The 17,538-nt window shown below is 37.4% G+C and overlaps 2 protein-coding genes across 2 annotated transcripts in view; one reads left to right on the forward strand and one right to left on the reverse strand.

Annotated features, from left to right (window-relative positions):
- Window positions 1-17,538, forward strand: part of haf (leucine-rich repeat and fibronectin type-III domain-containing protein hattifattener) — a 62,326-nt gene that overhangs the window by 27,699 nt on the left and 17,089 nt on the right. The gene's annotated exons all lie outside the window — the stretch shown is intronic.
- nis (no individualized sperm) lies at window positions 7,103-9,684 on the reverse strand. The gene is made up of 2 exons (XM_017144691.3): window positions 9,300-9,684; window positions 7,103-8,946 (listed from the first exon to the last, which is right to left on the reverse strand). Exons 1-2 carry the CDS (start codon window positions 9,478-9,480, stop codon window positions 7,184-7,186), a joined length of 1,944 nt encoding a protein of 647 aa, XP_017000180.2. The 5' UTR covers window positions 9,481-9,684; the 3' UTR covers window positions 7,103-7,183.

The following is a 17,538-nucleotide window of genomic DNA, read 5'->3' on the forward strand; positions in this document are numbered from 1 at the left end:
GTTTGTTTGCGACTTGCTCAACTCTTCGACATTAAAAGTTTCTGCGATTGCTTGGCAAGTTTTTCGCTCACTTTTATTTTATTAGAACTCTATGAGTTGCGATTGGGGAAAAAACTTTGTCGGTTGTGTTGCATAAACAGGAAATCGAATGCCGAAATGTCGATTCGATTGCTATTGCTGGTAAACATAACCGTCTGCTATGATTATTTATCATTGCCTGATTTGTTGGGCCAACATTTGTATTGTATTGTAATATTCTGCTGCGGGTTTTGGGGTCTGGCTGGTTAGATGTGCCCTGTTTATTTATAGACATATGATTATGATTGTATTATTATGCATAATTTGGCATGAAACTGGTTAACTGGCGGAAATCGGACATCAAACAGTGATTGGGCCTCGATGTCTAAGGCCATCAAAGTGTTTAAGATCGAATGGCAGGGGTCGAGATATGAAATTTGAACTTTACTTTCGGAGAACGTTAGTTCTTTATGGTTACTGCTGGTTGTTTTCTTTACTGTTATTTATTACAGGGGAAATTTCATCGTAACATTTTATTTGCATAAACTTTTACTTTTTCATGGACTAGATAAATTGGGTCAGCTTTTAATCGGTTCAAATCGTTTCAAACTTGTTCTGAATGGCAAAGTTTTTGGGGAGATTGGTTTCTTTGGCTGTTGTTGTTGTCAGAATTACTAAGACATCTGTTATTTTCTGTGATAATACTGTAAATGCGGACTTTACATGGTAATTCTCAGTAGAAAATTTACGCCACAATTTAATTTATCAGTGAATCTAATTTTGATTGTTTTAAATTGGTTTTTTGTATTTTCCGGAAGATGTGCACTTAGTTTCCATCGACTGGCTTTACATTCTCGCAACTCATGCATTTCAAATATTGTAAAATTTACAGATTTCCCACTCGTGATTCCCCAAGGGACCTAATTAGACCAGCACCCAACTGCAGCATTCGTATATTATTCATTTATTCTGTTTTGCACAAATAATACATCTTCTGTCACATGCTCTCTCTACATAAATATAAATCATCTTTGGCTGTCCATCGGCTGACAACAAATCTCTTAATGTATACAAATCATATTTTCCAATTCTAGCGCTTGTAACCTTCGACTCCAACCGAAACTAACCCATTTTCCCCAGATCCCAACGGCATCGCCCAATTCACGTAGCAAATCACTTTACAACTGTCAGACAAACAATGCCAAAAACTGATGGCCAAGAGAGGATTGAGCAGAAAGTGTGGCCAAAAAGGGGAGAGGGCGTGGCAGTTGAAAGATATCCTTCACCGGATCCTGTTCAGGCATTTGACTTTATCACGCAAATTGATTGCTTTGACCCGAAACGATTGACGAAAATTTGATTGATAACTTATTAAGTTGCCCCATTGTTTCTTCGTGTGTGTGCGTCTGTGTGAGATGTGGGCGTGGCCCGCCCCTATCTAATTTTTGCATGCTGGCAAAAGTTTTGTGGGTTTGTTCGTTCGTTGCTCGTTTTTTGAGTCACGCATGAGTGAATGGCTAATAAAGATAAATATACAAGATGCCAGCTGGAAGACTTCCCCCAATTTTGCCTCCCGTTTTATCTGCACTCGCCCAGCAGCAGGTTTTTGGCCTGAAAAGAAAACAAAATTTAAATCCACGAATATATCACTTTTGTGGTGGTATAGAAATATGACAAAAAAAAAGTTAGCTCGTTGAAATATTTTTTTAAAAAACCGCCCAAAGGCCAGACAAAACACCAGAGATGAGTAGCCCCAAGCGAAAGAAATTATTGGCCGGACCTGAACACCCCGACAAAAAAAATGGAAAAATAAACATCAGCATCAACAACAAAAATGCTAATTCAAAACAAGCAGATTTTGCGGTTTATGCAAATGGCTCTCAGACCAGAAAAACACCCAAACAAGTCATAACAGCCAGAGCAACAGCCACAAAGATGCCACTCGTTTGTATATCTTTGTGTTAAAAATATAGAAATAAATAAAGATTTAATGCTCCTTTCGAGTAGAAGTTACAAAGTTATAAAAAAATTTAAATTCTGGTTGCTCTCTAAAATTAAACCAATAAAATTTGTGAATGAAAAACAATCGTTTTTGGTTTACGCATTTAATTAAAGATTCTATCCACAAGCCAGTCATAAATCATATAACAATCGATTGTTTAGCTAAGAGTAGGTATAAAATAAAATATATTGGCAGGAAAACAAAACAAATTTTTGTAGAAAATACATGGAAACCTCAAGTAAAATATTACTCAGCTGCGTCAAACTGTGCAGTTCAAGGCTATTTCGTCTTTAGCCCCAAGTCATTTTACTTTGGGCCTGCAAAGGAAAAAGTTGAAAATAGCAGGCCAAGATAATGTTGAAAATGCCTTTCTTTTCAACTATACGACTTCTACGTCTGCTTTTTTGGTCCTCTTATGTTTATTTAACACACATACGCACGCACATAAAAGCCAAAATGAGTTTGGCCCAAGAGCAATAATTCATTTTGACTTCCATTCTCGGCTGACTCTGATGGAAAACCTTTCTCCTCGTTCTATTGCCTTCAAATTGAATTCCAACTTAAACATCATTTGGCTATTTTGAAATGGAAACGATTTCGCATATGGGAGAGTGTTTGTGTTTGCTTATGTAAGCTGCTGCCCCACTGAGCTGCGATATTGATTACATTTTTTACCAGCTTTGAATTTCTGTTCATTAGATTGGTTTGATTTATCTGTAGGTTTTTTCTATTTTTTCAATTTATTTATATTTATTGTTTTTCAACACATGATGTGTGAAATAATCTGAGATATAAGACTAACATTGAGCTGAAAATGTTTTTATTTCGTATTATTTATTTTTAGTTCATCTGTTTTTGCTGCCGACATTCAATGTTATATCAAAGAAATGCCTTAAATAGGTATTTTATTTACAGTTCTGTGACCGATTTATTGCAAACTTCTCCATTACAAATATTTGACATTTTTTCTTTGGCTAACCACAAACATTTTGCACAAATTATTTGTCTTTTATTTTTTTATTTGCTTATCACCATTTAGTTACAAAAGAACTTTTCTATCAAGCTTTTTGTACAAATGCCGGAATTTTGTCGCAAAACTTTTCCTGTTGCCGGCTTTTTTATTTGGTTTGCGGGGAGGGGGGGAAAACCGCAGAATGGAAATGCGGGCCAAATGTATCCCACTCTTCTGAGAGTTTTCCTACAGCTTTTCCCCACATGCAATAAATAATTTTCAAACGCTTTTTTGCCTCTTTGGCGAAGGCAAATCAAAAAGTTACCATTACCCACTGTTAATATTAATCACTAAAAATCACTTCTTTTCTCTTTTTAGGTAAGTCTGCAAAGTTTTAAGGCGGCAAGTTATTGGGTCTCCGGAAATCTCACAGAGATAACACAGAATGCCGCAATCGAAGTTGGTTATGGGGTAAGTGAGACGTGGAAATTGGCTCAACAATTTGGCTCAAGCTCAACACTTTCCTCGACCCGCGCGTCCCGATTTTCCGCCCACTCCAAAGGTGACCTTCAAAGAGCGACAACAATGGCGCATCTTCTGCTCTTCCCATGGTATTTTTTTTTCACCGGCGCAGTGTCTGGCTTTTTTTGGGTCATTTCCGTGATTCGGTTTTTGGCTTTTGCTTTCCACGATGTCGAGATCGAGAGACTTCCGTCTTAGCCTTGCACTCAGACCCCAATCTGAAGTGTTTACTGTTTACACTCATTTTCGTTTAAATTTGCATTTTAATTTATTTGTCCGATGTCTTTGTTTTCCTCTCTCTCTGTTTGCTTATTTTCCCTTTCTCGCCATCTGCGGTGTCCATTGCAAAATTCATGGAGTTGCAGTTGACGTTATTGCCGTTTTTTTTCTGAGTCGCCTGTCATCGGTGCACTCAAAATAAAATTAACCCTAAAGTCAAGGAAATCGCCCTACTTTTGTCTTCAAGACAAGCTAGCCCTAAATTTTAGGGTCACATTTTTCTATATTTTTGATTTTTTTTGACGTCATATTTCTAAATTTTAGGGTAATTTTACTAAATTTAAGGGCAAAAATTTCTAAAAAGTAGGAAATTTTCCTAAAAAATAGAAATTAAAAACAAAACAAAAAAACATGTTCAATCATGATTTTTTTTTGTATATACGTTTATATTATGTACTCCTCCCTATGTACATATGCAGGCGTTGTGTGTCTTGTATATTGTGAATGTTAAAGGTTATGTATTTATTATTATGTATTTGCACTTGGATTTCTTATGTAACCAAAGCCAAATGTGGTTGTAAATGTGGACTACGGGACTGCGGGGGAATGGGGGAATGTATAAATTATGGTTAGTTAATATTTTATCTTCATGAAAAAAACTTACAATTTTTACTTGTCCGTCGTGAGAATCGAACCCGGGTCTCCCGCGCGAGGAGCGAACGGCCTACATACTGGGCCATTGTAGCACATAAATTTGTTGTGGCAAACCGAGCATTGTATGTAAAGGGTGAAGCGGACAACACATTTGAATACTAATTGCATAATTTTGACCATTCGCGTTTTACTTATTTACATACGTATATACATATGTATATATTTATGCTAACGCAATTTATATTATGTGTAGTATATAGTAAATAGCTGAATATAAACCTAATTATTTTCAGTTTACCGCTTGCCATCAATAAAAAAAGGAATAAAAAAAAGTAAAAAAATAAATAAAAAGAAAAATAAAATAACATTAAAAAAAAAAATTAAAAAAAAAGGTAAAAAAAAATTGCTCTGGGACTCGAACCCGCGTCGATTCGATTGCTAACCAAGTGCTTTAACCGTCTGCGCCACGGGTACAGCCGGCCGACAGTTGACAAGTTCTGGCATTAAACATTTTGGTGTGCCAGAGCATGTGAAAACAAATATTTCTATTTTTTAGAAAAAATTTCTACTTTTTAGAAAATGTTTCTATTATTTAGGGTTGGTTTCATTTTAGGGTTAGGGCACTAATTTTTAGAAAAGGTGTTGCCAAAATATTTTATTATTTTCGTTTGCCTTTCTATTTTTCAGAAAATAATTTCTAAAGTTTAGGACATTTTTTCTAGATTTTAGGGTGATTTTAGTTCATGGTAACCATTTTCTACATTTAAGAAAAACTTCCTAGATTTGAGAAAAACTTTCTTGACTTAAGAAAAATTTCCTTAGATTTAGAAATAACTTTCTTGTATTTAGAAAAAAGAAATTTTTAGGGCGATTTTCTAAAATTTAGGGTTAAATTTATTTTGAGTGTGCACAAAAAAAATCTAAATCTAAATGACATTTTTATGTTGCTTAAAAGGGATAAAGTTGCTTTCAAAGCAGAATGTTCAGTGTGACCATGCATCATTTCCGTCACTACGCAAGGTCACTCTGCACTATTCAATTCAATTTAACTCTCTGCAACATTAATTTTTTCTCAGTGTAATGCTGCTATTCGCTGTTATTGCTACCATTTGCTAACTTAGTCCATTTCTGTTTACATTTCGCCTGTTTTTCGCTTTCCGGCTTCGCCCGTTTTACTTGCAATTTATGCACTGACCTGTTTCCATTAAAATTTCGTTGCTTTTGTGTCTCTTTAACATTCTGCTCACACTGCTGCCTCTAATTAATTTGAACGCTCACTTATGTGGCTCTAGTGCCGAGCACTTGTTTTTACCATTTAAGGGAACTAAAAACATCTAATGAAAGTTGTTTTCAGCAGTCAATTGGTTATATAAAAATGATTTTTAAAAGGTATGATTTTAAAAAGATTTTAAAGTGTTTACATATTTTTCATTTTCATTTTTTTGTTGCTTAAATCGGAGTAATGATTTTTAAACATTTCCAATTCAATTATTCATGTCCAGCATGTAAATGGCATCTGACTAATATGCTGAATAATTTAAAATTTATGCCGAAGGAAGTCCGCCCTTGTAGTTAACATTTGAATAAAGGATAAATGACAGTTTGCCATATTTGCGGCGTCCGTTTTTTACTTTTCCGCCGATAACCTTCGACCAAGCAGCACGGGAATTTATTTATATTTATTCCTGTCATGTTTTGTAACTGTTTGACTTGTTTCAATTTATGGCAAATTTATGCATTTAATCGTTAGCCCATTAAACGGAGCACTGACAACAGACCATTCGAGTCATTCATTTTTGGCCCAGAATCGGGAGCAGAATGAAACTCACACCCGAGACTCGGACAATAAAAAATGTTTATCAATCCCCGCCACAAGCACGCTTCGAATGCTGCAATGCAATGCGAAGCCAAATTTAAATGAGCCGCAAAGCGAAAATAAATGTTTTAAAATATATTGCTGTAGGTAACTGCGTCAATTAAAATCTCACAGTAAAAAGTGCAATCAATGATAATTCCAAAGTGTCGCACACAGCCATGGAAACTTGAAAATTAATGCTCTTGGCCAAAAAGTCCATTAACATAAATCGCTTACAGTCAACATATTTTATTTAATTCTCTTATGGAATTATACGGTGATGCAATGAATATTAAAGTGTAGTGTTCTTGTGTGTTCCGAGATTAAAATATGTGGCTATGGGATCTACAACCAGGGAATCTGTGCAAACAAATTATTTTTCAAGGGAAAGGCTTTGTCGTCAATATTGCAAAAATGAAAGAGTTGTGTTGTGTAAACTGCAATTGGCAGAAGCACTTGTAAATCATAAATAATGAATATTTATTATACAATAATAAATTTGTGAATATATTTAAACATTTTTAATAAGATTATTTTGAGGCTTTAAACTTTTTCCTCATCTCATTGCATTGAAATTAGAACAAACGGAAAATACACTTTGTTTGCCAACTACTAAAAATCTAATGAAAACTGATTGTCAATTCAATAGAAATTCAATCAGCGAAATCTAATAAATTAGATTTTAAATCCCATTTTCATAGAGGCTATTAATTAGTAGACAAATTAAGTATCATGTATAGAAATAGTTAGAATTTAAAATGCATTTCTATAGAATACCCATACAATATCTACAGTTGCTTACATTTCGAGCATATAAAATTGAGGTGCACGCATATCAAGTCAAAATCGATACGATATTTTTTTGTGTGCATTTTACTGATTTCAACACTGCAATCTCTTTAATTTTGTTTAGTTACCAAAACATAACGATCACATAATTATGGAGTTATAAGTTCCGATCCTATGTCCATCCAGTGTTCTTCTTTGAGAGCACCACCTTCTGCATGTGCTCGTCGGCGGTGTGGGTGGTGTGACTTCCACCAGCATGCCGCGGAGTGCACTTGACCATGGGCACACCGGAGGTTCCTTTGTTCCAGGCGCTGGTCGAGTGCGGGAACTCGTCCTTGCGATAGTAGCCCATGATGCCCGACTTGCGGATCTGGCCCAATTCGTAGGTGACAATGGGTCCCAGGCCGGTGGAACCCTTGGCATTCGGCAGCGAGGGAACCTTGGATCGCTCCACTGTTCGCATCACACAGGTGGTATCGCAGGCCAGGCAGGCCAGATCCTGCATGACCTTGACCCTTCCAGCGGCCGCGGCACAATCATCGTTGGTCATTTCCATGTACTTTTGTAGTGCCTCGGCTATCATCTGCACCCGCCTCTCGATCATCTCCCGGAAGTCCTTGAGGCTCAGCTCCAAGGCATCGATGCCCAGGGTCATGCGCAGATTGTCGATTATCTGCAGGACATTCTTCTCATTCAAACTCACAATATGCCGCACCTCGCAGAACATCTGCTCCAAGCGAGCCTTGTACTCCTCCAGTTGCTCCAGGGATACCTTAGTGGCCAGTTGCTGGAAGTCCACCTTCTCGGCCAGCAGCAGTTCCACCTCCGTCTTGTCAATCTTCACCTCATCCAAATGGGCAGCCGATTTCTTCAATATTTGTATCTGATTTACGCAATCATTCAGGCGAATCAACATTCCGCTGGTCGCCTCTTTATTGCTGGCCATATAGAGCTTGATATCCCTCACCGTTTCCGATAGATCCTTCATCATGTCCATGAGACGCTGGGAGTCCTGCTTCAGCAGAGCCGCCGCCAGTTCATTCACTTTATTGGTCAGCGCACAAAACTGCGACTTGAGATCGAGTAGCTCATTTAGCATTTTCTCTGGGGAATAGCAAAGGGGCTGCTCCAAGCCGAGTTCCTCCTCCTCCTCGGGTTTCTCCACCTCCGTCGGAGCACTGGACTCCTCCTGGACCTCCTCCTCCGAGAGGCACTCCTCCTCCTCGCCACCCACAATTTCACCAGAGGACCAACTAACCGAAACCTCATCGCCAGTCGTGCCCATCAAAACCCTCAGCTGCTTGGCTATGTGACGAAGGATCTTGATCCTGTGCGGATTCGGCTTGCGATCGATCAGCATGTGGGTCACATTGTTCACCTGCTCCATGGTGATCTTCAGTTGCCCAGTGAGATTGCTCACAAACTGGTGCATCTCCATGGAGGCCTGTTCCTTTTGCAGCTCGATCTTCGACAGGCGTCTCTCGATACGCGTTAGATTGTTGGTGAAAGAACCCTCGGTTCGGGACTTTTCGCGAGTCGAGGATCGCGAGGAGACCCTAGAGGCCAGCGGAGCCTCGGGTGAGTGCGCCATTTGGATCTTGGCTGACTCTGACTCGTGTTCCCGGGGTGGAGGTTCCTCGGCAGCCGGAGTTGGAGCCGGAGTGGGTTCGTGGGTGGAGGCAGCTGCTTCCGGCGTAGCTGCACCGGTTTCCGGAGGAGCGGCCTCAGGCGGTGCTGTTTCTGCTGGGGCAGACTCCTCGGGAGCTGCTTCCTCTGGGGCAGGAGTCGCTGGTGCAGCAGAAGCAGCTTCCTCGGCAGGCGGAGGTGGAGCTGCTTCCTCCTCAGCTGGAGCCTCAGCCGCCGGCTCAGCGGCTTCTCCTTCTTCGGCATCCGCGCCAGCAAAAAGACGGAACTTTGAGGTGTTATTCAATGTCACTAAGAAGAAAAAATTAGATATAAAAATCTTTCACATTTAGCTTTGGACCTGAGACTAAGACTAAGAAAGAAACATTTTAGATTTTAGATTTAAATTCCCTAGGCTTGATTGATGAATACAGTATTATATATTGTGTATATTATTTAGCAAATCGACTTTTCAGCTTTGAAAAATTATTAATTTAAAATTTAAGAAAGCAACAAGCATAAAAAAAAATTGTAAGATCTTGAGCAGTTTTAAAATTAGTTACGTAAATCTGTATATATTTCAACAAATGGCAAATTACTAAGAAAAGTGTTACCATCAAGGGTTTTATAATAATAGTATTCCCAAAAATCCTTTCCCTACTCACACAAACTGCTTTGCAATCGCACATTGGCCACCATATAGTCCTCCTGTTCGACGACCTCATCCAGGACCTCCAATCGCTGGGCGAAGCACGTGAGCAAAACATGCAGGGCGTAAAAGTTAACATGTCCCGATTCCGGGGAGCCAATGGCCACGTCTATAAGTTCCTTGTAGGTAAAAGTCATTTTGTGTGGAAATGCCCGAATTTAGTAGAAGTTCTTTCAAACGATTCGATGAATTTTTCGCCTCTTCAAACCGAAAAGATCCAAGTTAAGAAAATGTGAACTGAACAGAACAAGCTTGTTAGGTGAAATAAAAAATAATATAAAGAGTTGATGGAAAATTCAGAGCCTTGTGTTTTCGAAGTTGGTCTATGGAGTTTACTGGGCAATCTGAAACGACTACTTCAAAAAAAGATAACTGACACAAAAAGCCAAATCTCAAACTGAAATCTTTTTACGATTTTCTAGCCCATCCCGCCAAACATTAAACGAAATGTTATGGCCAACAAAATTACCTGAATATAAAGGTGAATAATGTTATTAATTATAGTCGCTTAAATTGGGTTACTCAATCTGCGTTAAACTCGGCAGAAGCGATTTAAATTATGCATTATTGGGTCGGTGTGGGTAAATACGAGATGCGTTTTACTCAAGCTCCGTTTTGTGGCTGCGCAAAAATGCTTCACAGCTATTAGGGCTTAATTAATTTTTACACCATTTTGTGTTTAATATTTGTTGCCCCGGCAGTTATTATGATTGCGTTCGTTTAATGAACATCGTCAGCACGGTTAAGTTAAATTTTATGAAGCTGCTTCTGTTGTTTTTATATTTTATTTTTTGTGCCAGCGGCAACAAAGATGCAAAATGATTGCGGTCGGTGTGTGTGAGTATGAAGATGATGCAATTAAGTCGAATGGGAAAGAGAAGTGGGAAGGCCTTGGGCGAGCAGCCAAGACAATGTCTTCCAAATTGTGATTGTTCTCAATCCGATTGAGACATTTGGGCAAAATTAATGTTTCAATTAGTAGTGGTAAGAAGGCCAAGAACAGCCGGATTTATACCACTGAAGTGGGAAAATGCTGCACATTCTGTTAGATAGTCAGGAGTCGAAATCCCATTTGTCATGCCTGCAAACGCAATCCATTTTCCCCAATCCCAAGGTACGGGGCCAATCGACAGCCCTCAAATTGGTTGGTAGTCAGTGTTTGTGGCCTCGTAAAATCTAATTTAAATGCAAACGCAAATGTCAAAAATTGTAGAATTAAAAATCACATTCGGTTTGATTCGGGCAAACAGACGGCTACACATTCCAGCGCATCCATTCCGTTCAACTATTGCTCATAGGAGTGTATGTAGTGGTAGACAGGGCGTATACGCAACATATTTTCAGCAAACTGTCACATCGCGTATACGCAATCAGTCGGCAGTCAGTCAACAGGATGCCACATATTGGTAAAAATTCACACGGATAGTAAGGTCTACAAAAAAGGGAGAAAAATCAAGGAGGGAAATCTGAAAGAGCTGGTTGAAAGAAATACCCTTTTATAAAGTTAAAATGATTATAAAATTAAATTAAAAGTATTTAATATTAATTATTTTGCTTTTCAATAAAAGATTTCATTTTCTCTAAAAAAAAAGTTTTTTTCGTGCACTTTATTTTGTTTTTAATCCAATTACATACACCCTTTGGCCAGCAGGGTATCATTGAAAATAACGAAAATCCCTGGTTATCTGCGAGATGCGTTTGAAAGGTTTTTACATCAAACGTCAACTATGTTGATTGAACTGCCTGAAAGCTGTACACCCCGCAGTCCTCATCTCCCTGACCATATTTACCCACTTGTGTGCGGCCATCAAAAATAACAAATTTTTTCACCAATGGCAAGCTAAATTTCATCAATATCAAATGCCGAATGACCAAAAAAGTCTCAGCCAAATATTGAAAAATATTAAAAAGTGTCAGGTTTTTGCTGTCATCAGATTATAAGCTTCATGATGTCGGACAACCGGTTTAAAGTTGAAGAGATATAAATAAATTTCTGAGCGAACTGTAAATATTTCATTACGAATTGAAATTCGTAAAGTTTCATTTATATGCCATGCGGTTATTCTGTTTAAAAAGGTACCTTTAATTTATGCGCAGATATCGAGCGACAGGAAGGCAGCCAAAATTGCAACTCAGGTCGAAAAAAAGACCAGACAGACTCACACACACACACACACGCTTTTATGCAGGAAACGGAAACGGAAATATGCGCAATTTCTCAACAAGACAATGTCTGTTGCTGAAACAAAAAGAGAGTCGGAGTGCCAGAACAGGAACTTCTCCTTGTCATTTTCATTTTCATTTCTTCAACTTGCCTGCTTGGAAACTGCTCAAGTTTTCCTCACTGTTTGAGTTTGCCTCAAATGTTTCTTTGTCTTGGCGAATTTTTAATATCAAACAGGATTTGCCGAATGGCAAGTAAGTCATAGAGAAACTTTATATAATTATGCAAGTGTCTGATAAAGCTGCTAGAAGAAGTGTGTGCCAACAATTTATGCATAATTAAAACTTGATTATGCGGTCTTCGAGCCTGGACGGCGCTTGAGTTTTCCTTAATACTTTTTTAAATAAGTTTTCCAAACTGTTTTCCGTTGACTCTGATTAAGATTTAAAATTTTCATTCTATTTTATTGCGAAAATAAATTCTGTTTAAACTTCATAAACAGTCTCAGTTGTTTGCCCTTCCACTCGAGCAATTTAATTTAATTTGTCAATGGTTTGTGATTTTATGCTTCTGTCAGCTAAGTAAATTTTTGACTTTCAAGCATTTGGGCAATAAATAAATTTAACTTCATATCTTGTCAATTATTGTGCAGCAATGAACAATTAGAGATGATTTGCTAGCATTTGCATTTGCTTTTGCCACTTGGGTCAAATGCACAATGAAGAAGTTAATTCCCCGATCTGGCTTTATGTTTTCACCAGCTTCTTCTTTCTTTCGTTACAATGGGTCGTAAAGTCAAGTCAAACGATGCCTTCAGCTTGACTTTCTGCCTCACAGCAAGTAGCCCAGTGGCAAAGCAAAAGCAAAGGCAACTTCAAGTTGGCTGGAAATCTCAGTTGGTGGCGAACAATGGCCGGCGATAAATGGCAAAGTCGCAATAACATTAACCGTTAGCCAGACCAGCCCACCCCCTTTTTCCCGCCCCCAAATCGGCTTCCTCTGCTTCTTCTTGTTCGGGCCAAAAATGCGCCAGTTGACCCAATTCGTAGTAAAGCGCGTTCCCAGCCAACTCAACAGCAACTCTTTCAAACGGATCGGATTCAATCGCCGCAGCAACAACAACGGCGATTCCATTTTGTCTCTGCTCCCATATTTGGAGCAAAAGCACACACAGCCATGCACAGAATGTTGGGGAGATAGTGCACTGAGAGAAAATGTCAAGTAAATCATTATTTTTTCATAAGTATATATTTAAAGCTTAGGGCAGTTATGGAACTGTTTAAACGATACTACATCTAATCGATTAATCTAATTAAATCTATTTTAGTTTGAGTTTTTTATGGAGGTTACTAAAAATGAAAAGGAAAACTGTATCAAATATTTCCGTTCGCAGGTTTATCATCTCATTTCAAAAATAATCTGAATTTACCTTCTAAAATTGTAAATCTATATCAAAAAGAAAAAACTGCTTTAAAAAATAGGGTGTTAAATAAATTAGTAAGATAAGAAATACGAAATTCCAAAATTATTATTATTCAAGATCGGAAGGTTTTCTCCATAAATACAATTTCGTACCTGCAAGTGGAATTTAATTCCGAAAAGTTATAATTTTAGGGTTAGTACTTTTTCTCTCTGTTCAGTTGTATGTTTTAAGCAGCCCATGCTGGCACTTATTCCCCATTGTCTGATGCCCCTCTTTTCCCTCGCTCACTGTTTGTGCGGCAAGCCGCTGACGTAATTTACTTGAACATCGCCAAATGCATTTCCTATTAGAGATGGCCAAGTGCCTTTGCTAAACTGGCAGCAGTAAGGTGCGTTCGGCGTTACGCAAAAATTTAAATGGCAAAAACTGAAAATGGGTCAGTGATGGAACGAGTTATGATGAGATGGTTTGGTGGAAGTGGGACAGCTTACTTTTATAGGCTTTGATTGATGGTTTTATTTGATTTTAATGTAGAAACTGCTGTTGTACTATTGTCTCTAAATTTTTCTTAAGATCTAAAAGTTTTAAACAAAATTCAAAAATTATTTTTTATCAATTTTTGAACAAAAAGATGTTGTATTTAACGTTGGTGATTTTAGATTTATTTGTTTGGCACGTTATTATAGGTAGATTAAATTCTTTTTAATTCTTTTTCCTAAACCCTTTTCTTTATAATAAACCCCCTCACGTTCTCATCGCTGTTTAAGAGCAACGTAACACAACTCAGCAGCCGAAAATCTGACCGCAGTTAACTTGGCGCAAATGTTTGCTGGGCCAAGTGTTTCCCCCAGCCCACAGTGCGTATGTGTGTGTTTCTGCCCAAGCACATATCTAACCGAGAGTCTTTATTTGTCTACTGCGGTTGTTGTTGTTGTACAGCCCTTCCAATTGGATTTCCCATTTCGTTTCATTTTCCATTCAATTCTCGACGAAAGAAATTTCAACTTTAACTTCTGCTTTCGACGTTGCCAATTTAATTAGCCATTAAAAATGGAGAAGCCGCGTTGAAGCGGCAGAAAAATCAACGGACACGCGCCGCATATTTTCCATAAATATTTTGTCTGTTCCTCTGGCCCGCATTTACAATATTTTTTATCATTAAAAAGGAGAGATGCCCGTCTTTGCGGGTAATTTATATTTATGCCACATCGGTCGGATGGTAGCGAAATTTACGCAGATTTCTTTGTGCCTCGGTGCTCGACACTTAAATTTATTTATGCTGATATGTGAGATTCGCTTCATCATCATTTCTCCCCCACGCTCCTCAGAATCTGCCACTTAACACCTTTCTGGCAGCATCTGCCGCCACACCCAAGCCATGTTAATAAATGTCTGCCCCTCAGCCTCCGGACTTTAGCCACCCGTCCTCATCCTCATAGCATTTTCATGGTTCATGGCAACCTCCTGACAGATGAGTTGATCTGCGTAGCCTTAACTTCGCCCTCATCTCGGCTGCTTCTGTTGCGTCTGTCTGACAAGAAGGAGGCGAGCTGGATGCGATATTACAAACTTTTTAAAGCTTTAAGCTGGGCGAACAATTCCCATCCGAATTGCAAATATTTGCTTCAGGCAGGAGGGGTGGGGGTAAAGAAAAAACAACACACCAAACAAACAAACAAACAAGCGAACAAGGTTTACAAGACTCATATCAATAATCCCATTTTGGCAGATTCTCTGGTTTTCACTTGAGCAACTGGAAAATCGGTTCAACATGAGAAAAGTAATATTTCCCCAGCAGTCAAACCAAATTAAATTTGTTTTGCTCTTGTGCTGGCGTGACAGAAAAATAATTGAGCGGAAAACTTAATGACACTTAAACTGGAGCTTGATATATGAAAAAGCTAATAGGTGCCAGTTTTACAACTAGCTGATGAAAAAACCAATATAAAGGAGTAAGTGGTGAAGATTAAAAATGAAGATCAGAAATATAAAAATAGAAAAAATACAAAAATATCAAGCATAAATATAACATATATTTTATCATAAATTTCCTTGATTTAAAAGAATTTAATTATTATAAAATTAAATATTTTAGACTAAAAGTAGTGACTTTAAATGAAAATTGTACAAAATATAAATATAAAAATCTTGAACAATAAACGATTAGTCCAATCCACAATTAGCAGATTAGCTAAGGTCACTTGCTCAAGCGGATGTTGCTTTAAAAATATTAGTAACCAATAAATATATTTTTTTAAATGGCCCAACCCTGTTTAACATATTGCCATATAAAGAGATGATTTCATCGGAGCAACAAAAAAATGTACCAAAACAAAAAACGACGAAGGCGTCCATCCGCAGCCCCCACAAAAATTCCCATTATTTAGCATCCATCATTATATGTAGATATATCCATCGAAGGGGGCTAATTGCTGGCAAACAATTGCCATCTTCAATTACAATTATTTACCATCACTTTGCAGAGCTCAAGTGCCAACAGAGTCTGGCAGGGAATGTGAAAATACGAGGGCAGGTGAAAACACTTGAATTTGCCTACGAGCATTCATAATTTAAACTCATCTCCTTACTTATGCATACAACAACTGAAAATTGGTATTAAGCCGCTTAAGACGCGTGCTCCCCAGATTGCAGTCACAAATATACGAATTTACATACTGTATGTGTGGGTATACTATATAGGCGAGACGGGGCTGCAGTTGACAGGAAAATATGAAAGAAGACATCGAGTAATCCCACCTGCCTTCACCTGAATTTGTCGCCACTCTGGTTGTTGTTATTGCTGATTTAAGCTTAATTTTCCATTTAATGGAAGATTTTCATGCATGTGCGGCTAAGGTTTTTAAGCTGAGATGCTCTGAATTGGGGAGAAAATAAATAAAATTTAAAGTATTAGCTTTTATAAAATTTGATAATTAAAATAAAGTATTTTAGTTAATATTATTTTTACTATATAATGTTTAAGATTATAATTTTCTTAAATAATTTAAATTCCCAAATATTATTTATATCTTTTTACAAATCAAAGAGTATCTCAATTTCCACCACTTGTTGACTTTTTTTTCTGTTTTTCAAAGCGATTTTCTTTTTATTACTTACTTTTAATTATTGAGTTGTGAAACTTATAATCTGCCGCAGTTCAGCTCGGTTTTTTTCAGTTCTTCAGTTCTCTTCTGCAATGAATATGCAAATTTGTGCAGCTTAGCGATGGCGATGGTGGATGGTAGATGGGTCTGGGCTTACTTTGCCGGCTTTTCCATGGATATCTCACTATGCCCTATTATTATTTAAGGTCTCTGGCACTTGGCGAGGCTTTTGCATATTTTATTGTGAATTTTAGAGAGGGAATTTCGAGCTAAATTATGGTCTGTGGGCGGGGCAGTGGAAGAGTGCTTATCATTGCAGTTTGTTGGCTGAATAATTCATGTCCGGAAGAGAAATGCAATCGCCTCCTTTGCTCGCAAAAAGGACTTGAAGAGCTCTACTTTTATGATTTTTTTTTATATAAATATAACTGATTTCTTTCATTTTATTCCGTTACCCAGTCGATTCAATGGAAAATTGAAAATCTCAACGGGGCGACTACTCAGACCGAGTATGTGTGTGTGTGCTTGCTATAATTCAATTTTCTCCACAAAATAAAAAAAAGGAAAAAGTTTCATTAAAATTCAACTGCATCAGCAAGATTGTAACATCCACACGAACACACACAGATAAACAGAGGTGTACCACAAAACCGCCAGCAAATCAATTGGAAGCGAACTTCACTTTTCACTCGAAACCCCCCTCCCCCTTTCGAATCAAACCATTTCATGCCAAATTGAATGCAAGAATTTAATTAAGCTTCTCTTTACCTTTTTTGCAATATTATTTTATTGAATATATACAAAATACATATCTGGCCGCCCGCCTCCTATATGAATATCATTTCAAATATGTTTGGCTTACTGCTGTATGCACAATTTATTCTTTGATTTATTGAATGGCCACTAGCTATGAATTCGCATAAAGCAGCCAACAATAAATTCATTGATTGTGGTCCTTTGGTGGATCGATTGATGGCGTCATAAAATCATTTGCAAGGTGTCACTGGTAGAGAAGAAAAATGCGACAAAGGAAGGTAGTAAAAATAAAAATATAATGCTTAATGGTAGTATCATTTCAGTTAGATCCTAGAAACCAGTTTATATCTTACTAATTTCTTTACAAATTATCCAAATTATTAAAACATATTAAAAGAAATATTTAAATTTAATGCATATTTAATTTCAAGTAAGCTATAAGTTTACACATTATTCAAAAAATATTCAACTTTAAACTATTTCCCATAAAACTATCATTTCATTTAAATCTTACTAATTTCTTTAAAAATTATTCAACTTATTATCAAAAGAAAAAAAAATAATAAAATATTTAGCTAATTTCAAGCAAGCTGTACATTTACATTTTTTTAAGATAGAAAAATACTTATATCAGCAATCTTTAATAGCTTTCAAAAAAAATAAAACTTCAAACTATTTCCCATAAAACTCACACGAAATTTAGTAAGCGATAAGTTGGCAAAGTTAATCTGCAACCTGCATCCTATTA

The sequence above is a fragment of the Drosophila takahashii genome, chromosome 2L (genome assembly GCF_030179915.1).
Source record: "Drosophila takahashii strain IR98-3 E-12201 chromosome 2L, DtakHiC1v2, whole genome shotgun sequence".
Taxonomy (NCBI): domain Eukaryota; kingdom Metazoa; phylum Arthropoda; class Insecta; order Diptera; family Drosophilidae; genus Drosophila; species Drosophila takahashii.

Bases quoted from the DNA above. Each gene is read 5' to 3' on its own strand.
- nis (XM_017144691.3), bottom strand. From the start codon at position 9,480: ATGACTTTTACCTACAAGGAACTTATAGACGTGGCCATTGGCTCCCCG. The intron at 8,947-9,299 runs GTGAGTAGGGAA...TTTTCTTCTTAG, and splicing joins GCGATTGCAAAGCAGTTTGT to TGACATTGAATAACACCTCA.